The 15,717-nt window shown below is 42.1% G+C and overlaps 1 protein-coding gene across 2 annotated transcripts in view; it reads right to left on the bottom strand.

Moving 5' to 3' along the window:
• The window catches only part of RBPMS (RNA binding protein, mRNA processing factor), a 243,956-nt gene that overhangs the window by 120,064 nt on the left and 108,175 nt on the right, over nt 1–15,717 (bottom strand). For both annotated transcript variants that reach the window (XR_012883151.1, XM_075861860.1), the window contains exons 2-3: nt 6,379–6,456; nt 2,596–2,634 (exon numbers count right to left, since the gene is read on the bottom strand). Coding sequence is in view for 1 of the 2 variants with exons in the window: in XM_075861860.1 (XP_075717975.1) it covers nt 2,596–2,634; nt 6,379–6,456 (117 nt within the window). In the remaining variant the exon portion in view is untranslated. The remainder of the gene's footprint in view (nt 1–2,595; nt 2,635–6,378; nt 6,457–15,717) is intronic.

The raw sequence follows: 15,717 nt of genomic DNA on the forward strand, positions 1-15,717 counted from the left end.
ATGGTGCGCGGGAAAATGGCCGGTTGAGTGGGTGGAGGCGGGCCTGACGCGTAACTTGGCCCTACTCGAACTGTTTCCCATCGTGGTGGCAGTCACCATTTGGGGAGACAGGTTTCCGGGATAAAAAAGTTCGTTTTCATTGGGATAATCTGGGGTTGGTGATGGCTATAAATAATACTTCGGCGTCGTCCCCTCCAGTGGTTCGCTTGTTGCGTCAGTTGGTGCTTGCCTGTTTGAGTTTAAATGCGTGGGTGGTGGCGGTGCATGTTCCCGGGGTTGGGAATTGTATTGCTGATGCGCTTTCTTGCTCGCAGTGGGATCGTTTCCGTCAGCTGGTCCCGGACGCGGAGTTAACGGGGGTGGACTGTCCCAGTCATCTGTGGGAGCTGGTATCCAGGCGGCAGGTGCCTTGATAAAACGTTCGCTGGCCAGTCCGACGTGGTCGTCGTATGCTGCTGGATGGAGGCAATGGGAAGAGTGGGTGAGATCTTTGGGTGATGTGTGCTCTGATGAGGATAGGATGGTGGCCTTGCTGTTTTGGTTGGGGGACGACGTTTGCCTGGGGTTGCACGGTCGCTAAGGTTAATCGCTTCGTGGCGGCCATTGCTTTTGGTTGTAAATTACGGGGGTTAGTGGACATCACGAAGCGTTTCTTGGTGGGCCAGGCATTTCAGGGGCTGAGACGGGGTGTAGTGGTGAGAGATAAGAGGCGTCCCGTGTCATTTCAATTGTTGTGTTCGCTGGAGGTGGTGGTGTGGCAGGTGTGTCGTTCAGAGTATGAGAGCAAGCTTTTTCGGTTGGCTTTTGCGTTAGCCTTTTTTGGAGCTTTTCGGGTAGGGGAATTGGTTTTGCCTAGTTCGGTAAAAGCGGGGGGCTTGCTGCAGGATAATGTCGATTTGTATGAAGACAGGGTGGAGATAGTGTTGCGACGGTCGAAAACGGATCGGGGGGGCGGGACGTCGAGTGGTTTTGTTGGCGGTCCCGGGAAATCCGGTTTGTCCAGTGTTGTGCATCAAGGAGTACTTGGAGGGTTTAGATCTCTTGGACGCGCCGTTGCTGCGGCATGCGGATGGCAAGTTTCTGTCGCGGTTTCAGTTTATCTCGGTTTTCAAAAAGTGTCTAGTGGCTAGCGGGGTGCAGGCGAAGCAGTACTCGTCTCATTCTTTCCGTATAGGGGCAGCGACGGAGGCGGTGAGATGGGGTTTGGATGATGCAGGCGTGCGGCGGATAGGGCGTTGGGAGTCTGCGCATTTACGTTCTTATGTTCGTTTGCACATGTTGTGATATGGTAATGTATAACATGTTCCGGGTGTGTGCGTTTCCGCCTGAGTGTTAATTGTGCGCGGCAACGAGCGGTGGTGCGTGTATGTTCTCCATTTGTTTGCAGGCCGTGACTCATGCATGGTGTGGATTATGGGACACTCTTTTGTGTACTTGGGTGCCCTTCGCGCAGATGTACGGCCGGACGGTCGACAGCTCAGGATTCCGCGGGACGCGGCGGTCGGGAGGTGGATGGGTATACGGGGAATGACATGGAACAGGGTATTGCCTGAGTTTCACAATTTTGTACTGCTTGACAGGGCGCCGGAGGTGCTGCTGTTGCATGTGGGAGGCAATGATTTGGGCCTACGCCCTTTCCGGGAGTTGGTACGGGACGTCAAGCATGATTTGCTCTGCTTATGGGCAACTTATCCTAATTTGGTGACTGTGTGGTCCGAGATGGTCCCTAGGAAGAGCTGGCGGATGGCTCGTTCGGTGGGAAAAATTAACAAGGCTCGCATTAAGGCTAACAGGGCCATATCGAGCTTCGTGGCGCGTAATGGTGGGGTTGCGGTGCGCCACTGGGATCTGGAGGCTGGGACAGGCAGGTATTGGAGAGAGGATGGTGTGCACCTCAATGATGTGGGGATGGATATGTGGAGTCTGGCTTTGACTGATGGAATTGAGCGAGCGGTGGGAGTGTGGAGGAGCTCGCAGGCGTGAGGTGGTCAAGGCCTGTTTCGCTTTGGCGGGGGGGAGTCCTTGAAGTAGGTCGTAAAAAGTGGTGTGGGGAATGCATCACGGGATGCACCCCCAATTAATCGGCTTCTTAGGGTGTTACCCCTTTTGAAAGCTGGGTTATATATATGGTGGTCATCTGCAAAAGGTAATTGGTGCCCCCGGGCCGGGTTACGGCTGGGGGTAAGGTATTGGTGGGCAGATGGCCAAAATTAAGTATCGGTGGCTTCAAGGACTTGCCCCTGTCATTCTGGTTGGTTAATAATGTTGTGACCCTGATAGGGTCGCAGTGGGTTATTTAATGTTATGATGAATCCCTTTTTGGGGATTCAAAAGTTATGGTATTTAAAAATTCATTGTTATTTAAATAATAAACGGCCGCTGTGGCCATTAAAATCCAACTCTGTTTCAGTGTCTGCTTTGGGAAGGGTAGTTTTTAGATAAGGGGAGAAGTGACTCGACTTATTTGAGTCATGATGAATTGTACATTTGGTTGCCACAGGAATTTGATATAGCCCTATATGATATATTATATATTATATTATACTGCATCAATATGTATATGAACATCTTCCTGTCATGATAGTCCTTTCTTACCTGCTTTGATGTAAGCTTTATCAAAGAACCTTCATAACCCTAGAACAAAAAACAAGTATACATTATGTTGCCAGCATCTGAATTCTCGATAATTATATCTATTTATAAACCTAAATTACAAAAATACTATTTACAGTACATACAAAACCAATAGATGTCATCATTATGTAGTATTATGTAGTAATATGGCACCTATTGTGTTTTGGAGTAATATTTTCTTAGTAAAGAGAACCTGTCAGCAGTTTTGAGGCCTCAAACTGCTGACAGCCGTAATATAGGGGAGGGCATTCTAACTATACCTTTGTCTTGGTCATCCAACTTGCATCAATGTTGAATTCCCCCAGCGCCGCTGTCGCATGTGCCCCTGAGGCGGCCACTTTATATGCAGTGCTCCTTAGCTATCCTCTCTGCACACTGCCAGCCCCTCTTCTCTGCTCTAAGTGACATCTCTAGCGGTCTCCCAATTGGTCACTCAGAGCAAAGAGGGACACTTTCGACCGCCGCGCCGGGGAAATTAAATGTTGGTTTCTCGGTCATGCAGCTTGCATGACCGAGACAAAAAGTAATGCTACAATGCCTACCGCCTCCTCAAACTGCTGAGAGATTCCCTTTTAAACGTTTTGCAGAATAAATAATAAGTATACAAGTCCACATTTCAGTGTCAGTATAGTACAAGACTATATAAAGGTAGCTCGAAAAGTCAAAAGCAAGAACATGCAACGGGACGGGGGACATGATAATGCCTGCATGAAACAGAGAAAACATATTAGTACCAATCAAGTTGAGGCGCCGATAGAGGGCACGAGAAGTAGAGAAGCAACTTGGAGACCAAGACAGAATCGAGGGGAAATGACAATGAAATAAAGGGGAAGAAAAAGATACGGGCGTATGGAACGAATCATAGGGGGGTAGACACGCCTAAGAAGACTAGTAGTCTTATAGCAGGGAAAGATGGGGCATAATATTTTATAGAAAATGATTTACACCATTACCAGAGAGTAGAAGAAAAACTATTTAGATAATAAAAAACAGCTACTTTGTTTTTTTTGTTTTTTTTATCCAATGTCAGATCTTTCTTTTATTTTTATGATTTCTTATTTAGGTTGGATTTCAGAACAAAAAAATAGAAGTAGTTTTTCTGCCTCATTGTTACCTTTCAAATATACTTTCCAATATTTCTTATTTTTTAAAATTTAAAGCTCTATAAGTCAGCCAGGACTTCCTAATTTCGGCTGAATATTTGTTTCCATAGTTAATTCGATAAGTCTATGGGACTTAAACACAGACCATCTGACCTTTATAGTATATGGATAGCTTGAATAGGTAATAATATATTTCTTAACCCGTTTGTGCATACATATACATAGTCACGTACAACCATACCAGACCATACCGTACTTGAAGTTCATGAGCCCCAATCTATTACAGGGCCCCCAAGTATAACACATCAATCATCGTATTAGTCTCCTTAGGGAAGAGGTACCTTTTTGGTCCCCTAAGGCTGGTCATACACATTAGATGTGTGTAGGCCGAACCTGCCGATTTCAGTAGGAACGTGCAACCATCTAATGTGTATGCCGGCCTCCCAACTCTTACCTGATGGCAGATGACGAGGAGAAAAGAATCGGGCTGTTGAATTTCAACCTGCCCGATCATTTTGATTATTAGTAGATAAGTCGCTGGCAGAGGAGTCTGGCAGTGACTTTCTGCCTTCTCACCATTGAAAACACGTGGACGCTCGGCCCGAGCCAAGTGTGCATGTGTATGAGGAGAGTCGGGTTAAATAGCTATTGACTGAACGATCTTTCGTCTGTAAGTTATCTAAAGTGTATGGCCAGTTTAAGTCTCCAAGGCCCAGAAACAACTGCACTTCCTATCGTTACCCCCCTGTATACTTTTCTCCCCAACGGCGGAGACCAGAAGGAGATCTGATCTCTGCCATTTAGCCTGTCATATGCCACATTTAGTTATGACCACAGCATTTAACCAGGAGATCAAAAGGGAAGAATAAACCTCATTAACTAGGGTTTCCTTCATGATTGGACAGCACTAGATCATTACCAAGACCCCTAGGCTGCCCATTGACGTGCCTATTTTTATTGCAGAGCCTACGTGTAACATTAAAATCTAGATATACAATCTAATATAGTAGAAGTTGTTAAAAGGAAACATGAAAAGTAAAAAATAATGCATGTATATAAAATGCATTTTTATTTAAAGAGGCTCTGTCACCAGATTATCAAATCCCTATCTCCTATTGCATGTGATCGGCGCTGCAATGTAGATAACAGTAACGTGTTTTTTTTTTAAAAAAACGATCATTTTTGGCCACGTTATGAGCAATTTTATATTTATGCAAATGAGCCTTTCTAATGGACAACTGGGTGTGTTTTCTCTTATTTCCAACTGGGCGTGTATTGTGTTTGTAACATCTGGGCGTGTTTACTTGTTTTACTAGCTGGGCGTTGTGAATAGAAGTGTATGATGCGGACATATGATGCTGACATACCCTTCTATTCACAACGCCCAGCTAGTAAAACAAGTAAACACGCCCAGATGTTACAAACACAATACACGCCCAGTTGGAAATAAGAGAAAACACGCCCAGTTGTCCATTAGAAAGGCTCATTTGCATAAATATAAAATTGCTCATAACTTGGCCAAAAATGATCGTTTTTGAAAAAAACAAAAACCTTACTGTTATCTACATTGCAGCGCCGATCACATGCAATAGGAGATGGGGATTTGATAATCTGGTGACAGAGCCTCTTTAAATCAAGTGTATTTGCATGATTTACTATGGCACAAAGTAATATAAGCATGTTTGATTTTATTTTAACTATAGTGGCTCATAGAATTAATTTCTTAACTTGTTTTTAGTGTTTGGTGAAAAACTAGAAAATCATTGTCGAAAAAGCTACATAGATGTTAAAAAAAAAAGAAAATTTTTTTTATTATGAGCACAGGATTGATGAGGGCTAAATATGAAAAAATTAGTCTTGCCCTAGGGATACAAGCAATATACACATAATTGATAAAATGTTAACTTTAAAACCACTAACACAATTTACCGTTTACTTTTGCGGTTTGGTGAATGACATATACATTTTTTTAAAAGAACATTGTCAGAATTTAATGTTTTCACAAATCTTTACCATTTCTTCCAAATTATAATTAATATGAGAAATATTTATGAACCTCAAAATTCCCCTTCTTAAGGCTACAAAAAACGAAAAAAAAAAAAAATATATATACATTTAGAACCATCAAACATAAAAAACATTATCCTAAGGACCAAAATTGGTAATTTTATGTGGAGGCCTTGGATATGGTATACAAATAAATTAAGTAGCTCTGTAGGGTGATGTGTTAGCCACAATTTCTATGGAATCTGACAGAAAAAAATTCTGTAATTCTGAAATCGGAGGCATATGGGGGTACAGTATGGCCCTATAGAAGTCTATGGGCTCTGTAATATGGCTCTGTTAAACACAAAGGTTGTTTGGAGCCATAACGCCAGTATCACACACACCATTTGATGCAGTTTTTGGTGCAGTTTTTGACTCAGTTTGAGTCAAACACAGGAGTGGGAACAATAGAAAGAAGATGCATTCATTATACCTTTCCTTCCTTTTAGATCCACTTCTGCATTTGGCTCCAAAAACTGCACCAAAAACACCATAAAAAGAGCGTGTGGGATCTTGACCTAAAGAGGTTAGTTTTACTAAATGATGCATAGTGTAGTCGTTCCATATAAAGGATAAAAGTAAATATAATAATTACCTTAAATGGCCTGAATAATAAGTACAGCTCTCGTGGCTTTATGTCTAATGGCAATCCGCTAACAAACAATGTCCTGACCTATAAAAAACACAAAAAAAGGAGAAACAAGAAAAAACATTACTAAAAAGGCCATCTTAAATATCTCTTAACTTCACAACTGCATATTTTGCCACAATGGCCCACATGTACTACTTTTTTGGAGCATTCTTGTTTGAAATAATAGCCTACTTTGTGTGCTCTCGAGTCGTTAAATATTTGTGATAGAAAGCATTACTGTTGGTGCCTTGTGTGACACTTTCTGAATCATGCTGGCTAAGTGGACTTGAGTATGGTCAGAGTTAATTTTACATAAAATGAAAGACACAAAACTAAAAAAAAAGCACAACATCTTGTCTGATATAAAATGTGATACATTTAACAAATGGCGTACGACAAACTCTAAAAGAAAGCTACAAAATAAAATAAGAACAACGCTGAATATATCAATATTAATACACTTGGGTCATATTTAATAGTGAACGTTTGGACTTTTTAGACAACCAAAATTGTATTAAAATCTAGTCAAATTACAAAGCTGCATTGAAAATTAATTTAGCAATACTGTAGATCTATAAAAAAAACCACAGTATTCCCCTACAAGAATACACACACACACACACACACACACACACACACACACACACACACACACACACACACACACACACACACACACACACACACACACACACTATACCTATTTTGTTGTGTCTACTCTACACACAGCACAGTCACAGTTGGCATCACCATTCAGAGGTTACTGTGTAATAACATAGTTCCACATACTAAAATAATGTCTCATTAAAGTTTTGATGTCCTAGTGTATGTGTCACTGTATAAGTTTACATAACATTTATCGCTGTGCTTTTATTTATAGCTGAAGAACTTACATATTCTTCTACTTTTAAATTAACATTTCTAATTATTATTATTTTTTTGCCCATATGTAAAATGTAAAACTAGTTTGTTCTGTTGTTGTTGTATTAGCTAAATATAGTATCTATAGAGTAATGGGGTCCTAAAAAGGCTAAGGATGAAGGACTGTAATGTTAACAACCACCACTATTAGCCAAAAATGTGCTCCGAATGGTTGTCATTTTCCCCAAGGGACTGTGAGAGGACTCTACTAAAGCCTAGGAGAGGTGTAATTTTGTTAAGCCACATAAAACGAAAATATTTCTTACATTACGTACACTGAAGTTCCTAGCAGATTTCTTGCTTGTAGCACCTATATTTAAGCATTAAAGGGGTTTTATAAAACCCATTTTTTAATTATCCTATTAGGGAACTTTGAGTTAATCGAGAGTAGTTCGTTGCTTAGGACCTCCACCAATAGCTGCATGGCAGAGATACTTTAAAGAACATCTCTCTCTCTCTCTCTGGAAAGAGTGCCCATTGACTTCAATTAGCACAATGTAATGTTTAATTTCCCCTGTGGTGGCGCTGAAGGAAAATGTAACCCTTGCTTCAAGATTACAGCTGATCACTGTGGGTACAAGCAGCAGGAAAACCTGTGATCAGCTTATTGTTGAGGAACCCCCAGTGGCGTAATTTTAGGGGTCGCAGTGGCCACCTGTACCACATCAATAAAAAGTTACTATAGTAACTGGGGCCTATGTAATAAACTACACTGGCCCCTGTTGCTATAGTAACTGACAGTACTTACCCTCCTAGTTTGGGAGCGCAGCGGAGGTCCTGACGTCGCATCGCTGTGCGCAAAGCATGACGTCACAACGCTGTGTGTCGCGCACAACATCCCAACAATGGATGGAGTAAGGACATCCGCTGCGGCCGAAGAGTAGGGTAAGTTTAATATCACTGTCTGCTGGAGCTGATAGGTCGGGGTCCGACTCCCGAGACCCCTGCCAATCAGCTGTTTTGAAGGGGCTGCAGTGCCCGTACAAGCGCTACTTCCCCTTCATTACAGTCACTTTCTCACACTGTGAATCTCCGACGCGTCCATTCACAGTGTGAGCAAGTAAGGGAAATGAAGGGGAATCAGCGCTCGTACGAGCGCTGCACCCCCTTCAAAACAGCTGATTTGCAGGGGGTCCCGGGAGTCTGACCCAATCCATCAGCTATTGATGGCCTATCCTGAGGATAGGCCATCAATGTTTAGGGACTGGACAACCCCATTAAGCCTACCATGTGGTAGGCTTAGATACAGGGCCCATGAGACAGGATCACACATTGTGTGATCCTGTTTGCTGGGCCCTGTATCTAAGCCAACCACATGGTAGGCTTAGATACATGGCCCATGTGGGATCCTGTCTGATGGGCCCTGTATCTAAGCCTACCACATGGTAGGCTTAGATACAGGGCCCCAGCAGACAGTAATCTTATACTGTATAAGATTACTTTCTGCTGGGGCCCTGTATCTAAGCATCTTACCATAACCACATGGTAAACTTAGATACATGGCCCACGTGTGATCCTGTCTGATGGGCCCTGTATTTAAGCCTACCACATGGTTTGCTTAGATACAATGTGTAATGCACATGGCCGCGGGCCACCAGGTTTGCTTACCTCCTGACGGCCGCAGCCATGGATCAGTGAGCGCTGGTCCCCGTCTCCTCCTCAGGAGATGCCAGCGCTCACTTCCGCTTCGCTCTGCTGTGTCCGGTAGGGTGCGCATGCACGCTCATGCATGGTCTTAAAGGTCCAGCACGCGCACCTGAATTAAAGACCAAATTAGGCGATGAGCACCCTGGACTATAAGAAGGGCTCTGCCGCTTCCTGCATTGCCTGAGCGTTGTTGTCGTTACCCTAGTTTGTCTCTGCAAATGGTCTCCTAAGTGTCTTCCAGTTCCCAGTGTTTCCCGTTCCTACTACCTGTTACCTGTACCACGTGTTATCCTGGTCAGAGTGCCGTATTAAGTTGGAGTCGTGCTGCGCTGAGTACTACGCCTGTCCTGCTACACCACTCCTGGTGTCTGCCTGCTGCCTAGTCCCATCTGAGCCTGTCTTGCTACTGTCTGAAGCTACCACAGGTACACCTATATGAACTATAGACTTTGACCTGTGTCCTGTTGGCCAGCTGCCATGCCGTTAAGGCGGTACTGCCTAGTGGGTTCATGCACCCAACGTGACACAAGGCTCCAGTAGACAGTAATCTTATACTGTATAAGATTACTGTCTGCTGGACCCTATATCTAAGCCTACCATGTGGTAGGCTTAGATACAGGCTCCAACAAACAGTATCACACATGCACATGTGCCCTGTATCTAAGCCTACCACATGTGTTACTAATGTTTTTTTTTGTGTTTGTGTTTTTTTACAGGTTCAGTCATTGGACTATGTCAGATGCGAGGACTACTTCGATGACGGCTTTTTTTATTATGAGTAAAATGGTTAATGAGGGTTGTGTGGGGGTTTTAATTTCAATAAAATATTTTTTCTATGTATTTGTATTTTTTTTAAAACTTTATTTTAACCTCCTTAGTAATGGACGCTGGCTGATTAACAGCGTCCATTACTAAGGCGGGCTCAGTGTTAGCCGGTGCAGAGGCTAACACTAACCCCCATTTTTACCCCGGTACCCACTGCCACCAGGGGTGCCTGGAAGAGCCAGGTACGATCCAGTACCCAACCATCTGCAGTGATGGTCGTGCACCGGGGCGGCCGCAGGCTGGTATTAAGGCCAGGAAAAGCCAAAAAGTGGCCTTCCCACCCAGGTAATGTTAGCCTGCTGCTGCTTTATTGTATCTGGCTGGTTATGAAAAATGTCATTTAAACAAATAATAATAATTGAAAAGAACGATGTGGGGTTCCTCCATTTTTAATAACCAGCCAGATACAACACAGCAGCAGCAGGCTAGTATTACCAGGGTGGGAAGGGCCACTGTTTCTGGCCTTTCCCAGCCTGAAAATACCAGCCTGTGGCCGCCCCAATACCTGACCATCACTAAAGATGGTAACAATAGTGTTAGCCTTTTCACCGGCTAACATTAAGCCCCGCCTTAGTAATGGACACTTTCAATTAGCCAGCGGCCATTACTAAGGCGGTAGTAATAAGGTTTAAAAAAATACAAGGACATAGAAACAATATTTTATTGAAATTAAAAAAACACACATCCCTCATTAACCATTTTATTGAGAATAAAAAAACGCTGTCATCGAAGTAGTCCTCGAATCCAAAGTAGTCCAACAACCAAACCTGTAAAAAAACACAAACACTCAAAAATAATTAGTAACACATAAAAAAGCAAAACAATTATTATACTTACCCTACCTGTGTCCAGCGCTGGTGCCGCAATGTCAGCGAGATGGGACCTATATCTAAGCCCATCATACGTGATACTGTCTGCGGGCCCAATGTATCTAATCCTATCATATGTGATACAGTCTGCTGGGCCCTATATCTAAACCTATCATGTGTGATACAGTCTGCTGGGCCCTATATCTAATCCTATCATGTGTGATACTGTCTGCTGAGCCACTGTATCTAAACCTATCCATAGCTATAGGGTCGTAGTGTTATAGATATGCTGTCTCATATATATATATATATATATATATATATATATATATACATACATACACACACACACACACACATATACACACGTGCATATACATACACGCACACACATTTTTTTTGCTGGAGACATATGTATTAGGGCTAATTCCCCTGAAGTTTTAAGACCTAAGTGACGCCCCTGGCTGCTAGTGCTGCATCGTTGGGTCAATTAAGAGATCCAACAATGCAGCTGAAAGCTGCGGGCCGTCGGCCATGAGAAGTTTGGGGGGGGGGGCCCAAGAAAAACTTTTGAATCGGGGCCTTTAGCTATGCCCCTGGGAACCCCTCTTACAAATAGAAATTGTAAAAAACTGAAAACCCCTTTACATATAAGCTTATAGGGAACTAGCCACCAGAATAGACTTTCTGTATACATGACATCTGTAAAATGCTCTAATATTGCTGAACTAATGGACGTTGTACAATGTAAAGTAATGTGTCCCAGTCATAAGTTGTCTTTATATCGGGAAGGATTACATTATACTTTATATCTAATGTTACTAGTAAATCATACTAGTCTATCCTTCTAGAATATCTGGGGGACTCCACAATGACTCTCGGCAGAGCACGCAAGTGTTCTTAACAGTCAGAAGTGTCTTGATGACGGAAAGGAGCAGTCAGAGCCAGATAACCTTTTAAGACTGAGTTTACAGTACTGCACACGTTTGCCGTATACCTTGGAATACATGTCGTATAATACTCCCAACATGTACCTCCGATGGTAGCCCATAAACTCCTATCATAAAAAACCTATACCACATACTTATTTTACAGGATGCCTTGGTTATTCTATACAGTAAAAAACAAAAAGGTATGCCAACGCATACCTCCCAGACATATGCCCAAAAAAAAAAAACACCCTTGGATAAATGAGGCCCTATGGATCAATGAGGCGCTATTAGTTTGACGTATACACTGGGTGCTTTTCCGCTGCATACATGGATGATGGAGGAAAAATTTTACTTAAACAGAGCTTAATCTTGCTAATCAATGAGATTAGAGCTATAAGAGGATGTCACATGCAAGCAACTCACTTGTCACTGTCTGACAGTGGAGTAGAATAATATGTAGGAGGTAAGTGTTTGTGTGTTTTTTGTGTTTTACCTTGTACAATTGTACAGTGGTGATGTTAATACAGAGAAACTGAGTCTACCCATATGGGGGTACTGATTCTATCATTATGGGGGCTTTTAGAATTAAGGCACTGTGACTAGGTTTAGGGATTGTGGAAACTGCAAAGCGGCAACATTCTGTGGGTACAACATAACTCTATAGTGGGAGAGAAAAAAAATATTATATGTGCACGCTGCAGGCAAAGTATTACCTAATGCGTGTGGGCCTTTGTGTGAAAAAATCTACTTACTCTCTGACATCTTTAAAAAAAAGTAAGCACTACATGTAATATTGTTTTTATAAATGAAGTTATACTGACAACATTAAAGGGGTTATCCAGCCCCAGAAAATTGTATTTCAGTGATATAAATGCATAACATAAGGACACTTACTAATATACATTTAGTTCCAATATTGTGCCGATGCCCCGTTTGGGAACGCAGTCACATGTCTGGAAGTCCTGTCTGCTTTGATGACGCGCCGGCACATACCCACGTGACAAATAGCGGTCTCCCTCTTCCATGGTGTCGGCGCGTCATCAAAGCATGTGACCGCTAGGGGGCAAGCACTGTAACGATGCAGAGGAAGTAAGCCAACCCCCTTCTTCCTCAGCTCTATCTCTGGCTGGCATTTCCCGGTACATGCGCACTGTATCAGTGAGCGGGGCAGGGATACAGACCTATAAGGAAAAGAAGGGCATGAAGGGAACTGTAGTTTCAGAGCGGTCTGAAACGGCTTGCCGCGCCTACCTGAACGTTTTGTGAGTGGCTACATCAGAAGTGGTGAGTATTGCAGAAGTTTGATTTTGTGCAGACAGAGTAGCTGTAGTAATGTAGAAATTTGTTTATACATATTTGTGGGGTTTTTATTTTTTTGTGTGGTCCCCAGATAACCCCTTTAATCAATATACTGATATTATACATATGGTAGTAGAGAGTAAAATAAATTACAACTTTCTTCTAACATTCCACTGAATCCACTTACAACAAAATGGTATGGACAGGAGACTCGTCCTTTTGTATACTAGATGGGAATCTATTCAACCACTGTGCGAGAGAAATAAATTGTCCTGATGCATAAAAAGAAAAAACAGGCTCTTCTGTATGACCCTTGCTTAGTCTGGGAGGTCATGTACAGGTTTTAATAGCTCTACAAGATCAGGTGCATTCTTATCTCCCATCTCCTCCCCCCAAAAACTAACAAAACCCTTGAGCTATGAATGGCATTTTTTAAAGAATAAAAACACAACAGTCGTCTTGAGGAATGTTTCTAAATCTTTAAATCCTTCTATGTAATGATTAACTTTTATGGCGGCTACTCCTAGATGAAAGAAATAGAATGGGGAGCATATGGAGAGGCATGAGTGGTTTTGGCAGGAAACTGTTAGCGATTTGGCATAGCAACCACCTTTTGCCTCTTAAACTTTCAAGTTCACTTAAAATATATAATGGAAGAATAGAAAAAGAGCAATAGCACAGCAACCACATCTAAGAAAAAAAATAGAAAAAAAATATTCCTTATTTCCCAAAACTTACAAAAAATTATGATTGATAGATCTATAAATAGATATGTAGATAAATAGATATATACACAAAAGCAAGAAAGCAGCATTGACACAGCATCAAAAAAGGGTATATAGCAAACAAAAATCCCAGCACTCCGGTAGTTCAGTGAAAAATGATAGTGGACTTCATTCACCCATCTGCAATGTTTCCGCCTAACTCATTGGGGCTTTTCTCAAGCAATACAAAAAAAGTGCATGTCACTTCTTGAGCCGCTTTTGGAGCCCTTGTTCATTGGGTCAATAGAAAAACAGCTCCAAAAATGGCCGTAAAAAACACAGAAAAAAACGCTTGATGCTTAAAAAACTGCTGAAATCAGAGGCTGTTTTCCCTTGAATATTTTACAGCCGTTTTTTTGTTTAGCGTGTGAACATACTCTAAGCCTATGTATTTAGCTGCTATAGCCATATGGGACACCATTAAATCAATAGCTCATTTCACAACCGTGGCGTGACATACATGAATATAGAATAAAATTGGATTTCTAATCATAGTGACATGTTTATATTATTTCTAAAGAAGATATTCTCTTGTGCTGAGCTTTCACAGATTCCTTACTGTGAAAAAAGAAGTGTTAGGGGGAATTATTACAACATCTAATAGACCAGAAAAACATTCCTGTCTATAGTGTCAAGTACAAACTTAAAGGAACAGTGTCATCAGAAATTATTTTTTTATATGTTAAAGATGTTAGTGCTTTATTAAAAACTTTTATATTTATTTGTGTGTTTGTGTTTTACTTTTTCTTATTTTTACACTTTTTCTTCCCTATGGGGGCTGCCATTTTTTGTTCCATTTCTGTGTGTGTCGATTAACGACACATACAGACATGGAATACGGCAGCCACAGTCCCATAGGGACTGCGAACGGCTCCCGTCCCATTGACTGCAGTGTACGGCGTCTGTGTGGGAACTGCGCATGCGCCGCTCCCACACAGTCCTATTCGAAATTGGCGCCGTCCGGCGCCATTTTCCTGTGGACCGGAAGCCGCGGCCGGACAGTAATATTACTACTTCCGGTCGCGGCTTCCGGATTTCTGCACTTGCACCAGCGGCAGCAAACGGAGCGGACAGGCCGGAGGGAGCCGCGGCGGCAGGAGCAGGTAAGAGATTTCAATGTATGTTCGTGTTTGTGTGTGTTTACTACTGTATGTAAACCTACTACACTGTGGGTTACCTTAAAAAATGGTGACACACAGTGTAGGAGGTTACACCGTTCAAACCCCTCGTTTATCCTGGCACTAGCCAGGATAAAGGAGGGGGGATGCTGAGAGCTCACTAGAGCGAGGGCTTTTAACCCAATGTTGCAATGCTGCAATTTTGGGAACAGCTCCATCTATAATTTATAATATATAATATAATTTATAATATTTCCTGGACTCGTGCAAAAAAATAAAAAGAATTTGAACAATGTTTAACCACCCACACACTAAATGTTTAATTTTTTTTAAAAAAACATGTTTTTCTGGCAACACATTCCCTTTAAACATTTGCTATAATCCCTACCAGGACACTATCCCCTAAAAGAGAATGGCCTCCCCATCTAATACTAGGTAGGCAAACCACTTCTCATCCCAATTTAAAATCCACATTCATACCACGTGGGTTCAATAACAGAGTCTGTATATCCACTTTTTTACATAGTTAGTTACATAGGTTGAAAAAAGACACAGGACCATCAAGTTCAACCTTGCATCTAGCCTTTTTTTAAATGCTGACATAGTATCTGCCATAATACATTTTGAGGTAGGGCATTCCATAGCTTGACCACTCTAACTGCAAAGAACCCTTTCCTATATTGATGTCTGAAACGTCTTTCTTCCACACGCAATGCGTGTCCCCTGGTCCTTTGTAGAGTCCTTGGAAGGAACAGATCATGTGCTAGTTCTCTGTATTGACCACATACTTATACATGTTAATAAGATCACCCCTAGGAAGTATTTTTTCCAAGCTGAACAAGCCCAGTTTTTCTAGCCTTTCATTGTAAGCGACACCTCCCTTCCAATTTAATAATCTAGTTGCCCGCCTTTGAACCCTCTACAGTTCTCCTATATCCTTTTTACAATGTGAGGGCCAAAACTGTATTCCATATTCAAGATGTGGCCT

The sequence above is a fragment of the Rhinoderma darwinii genome, chromosome 1, assembly GCF_050947455.1.
Source record: "Rhinoderma darwinii isolate aRhiDar2 chromosome 1, aRhiDar2.hap1, whole genome shotgun sequence".
Lineage (NCBI taxonomy): Eukaryota > Metazoa > Chordata > Amphibia > Anura > Rhinodermatidae > Rhinoderma > Rhinoderma darwinii.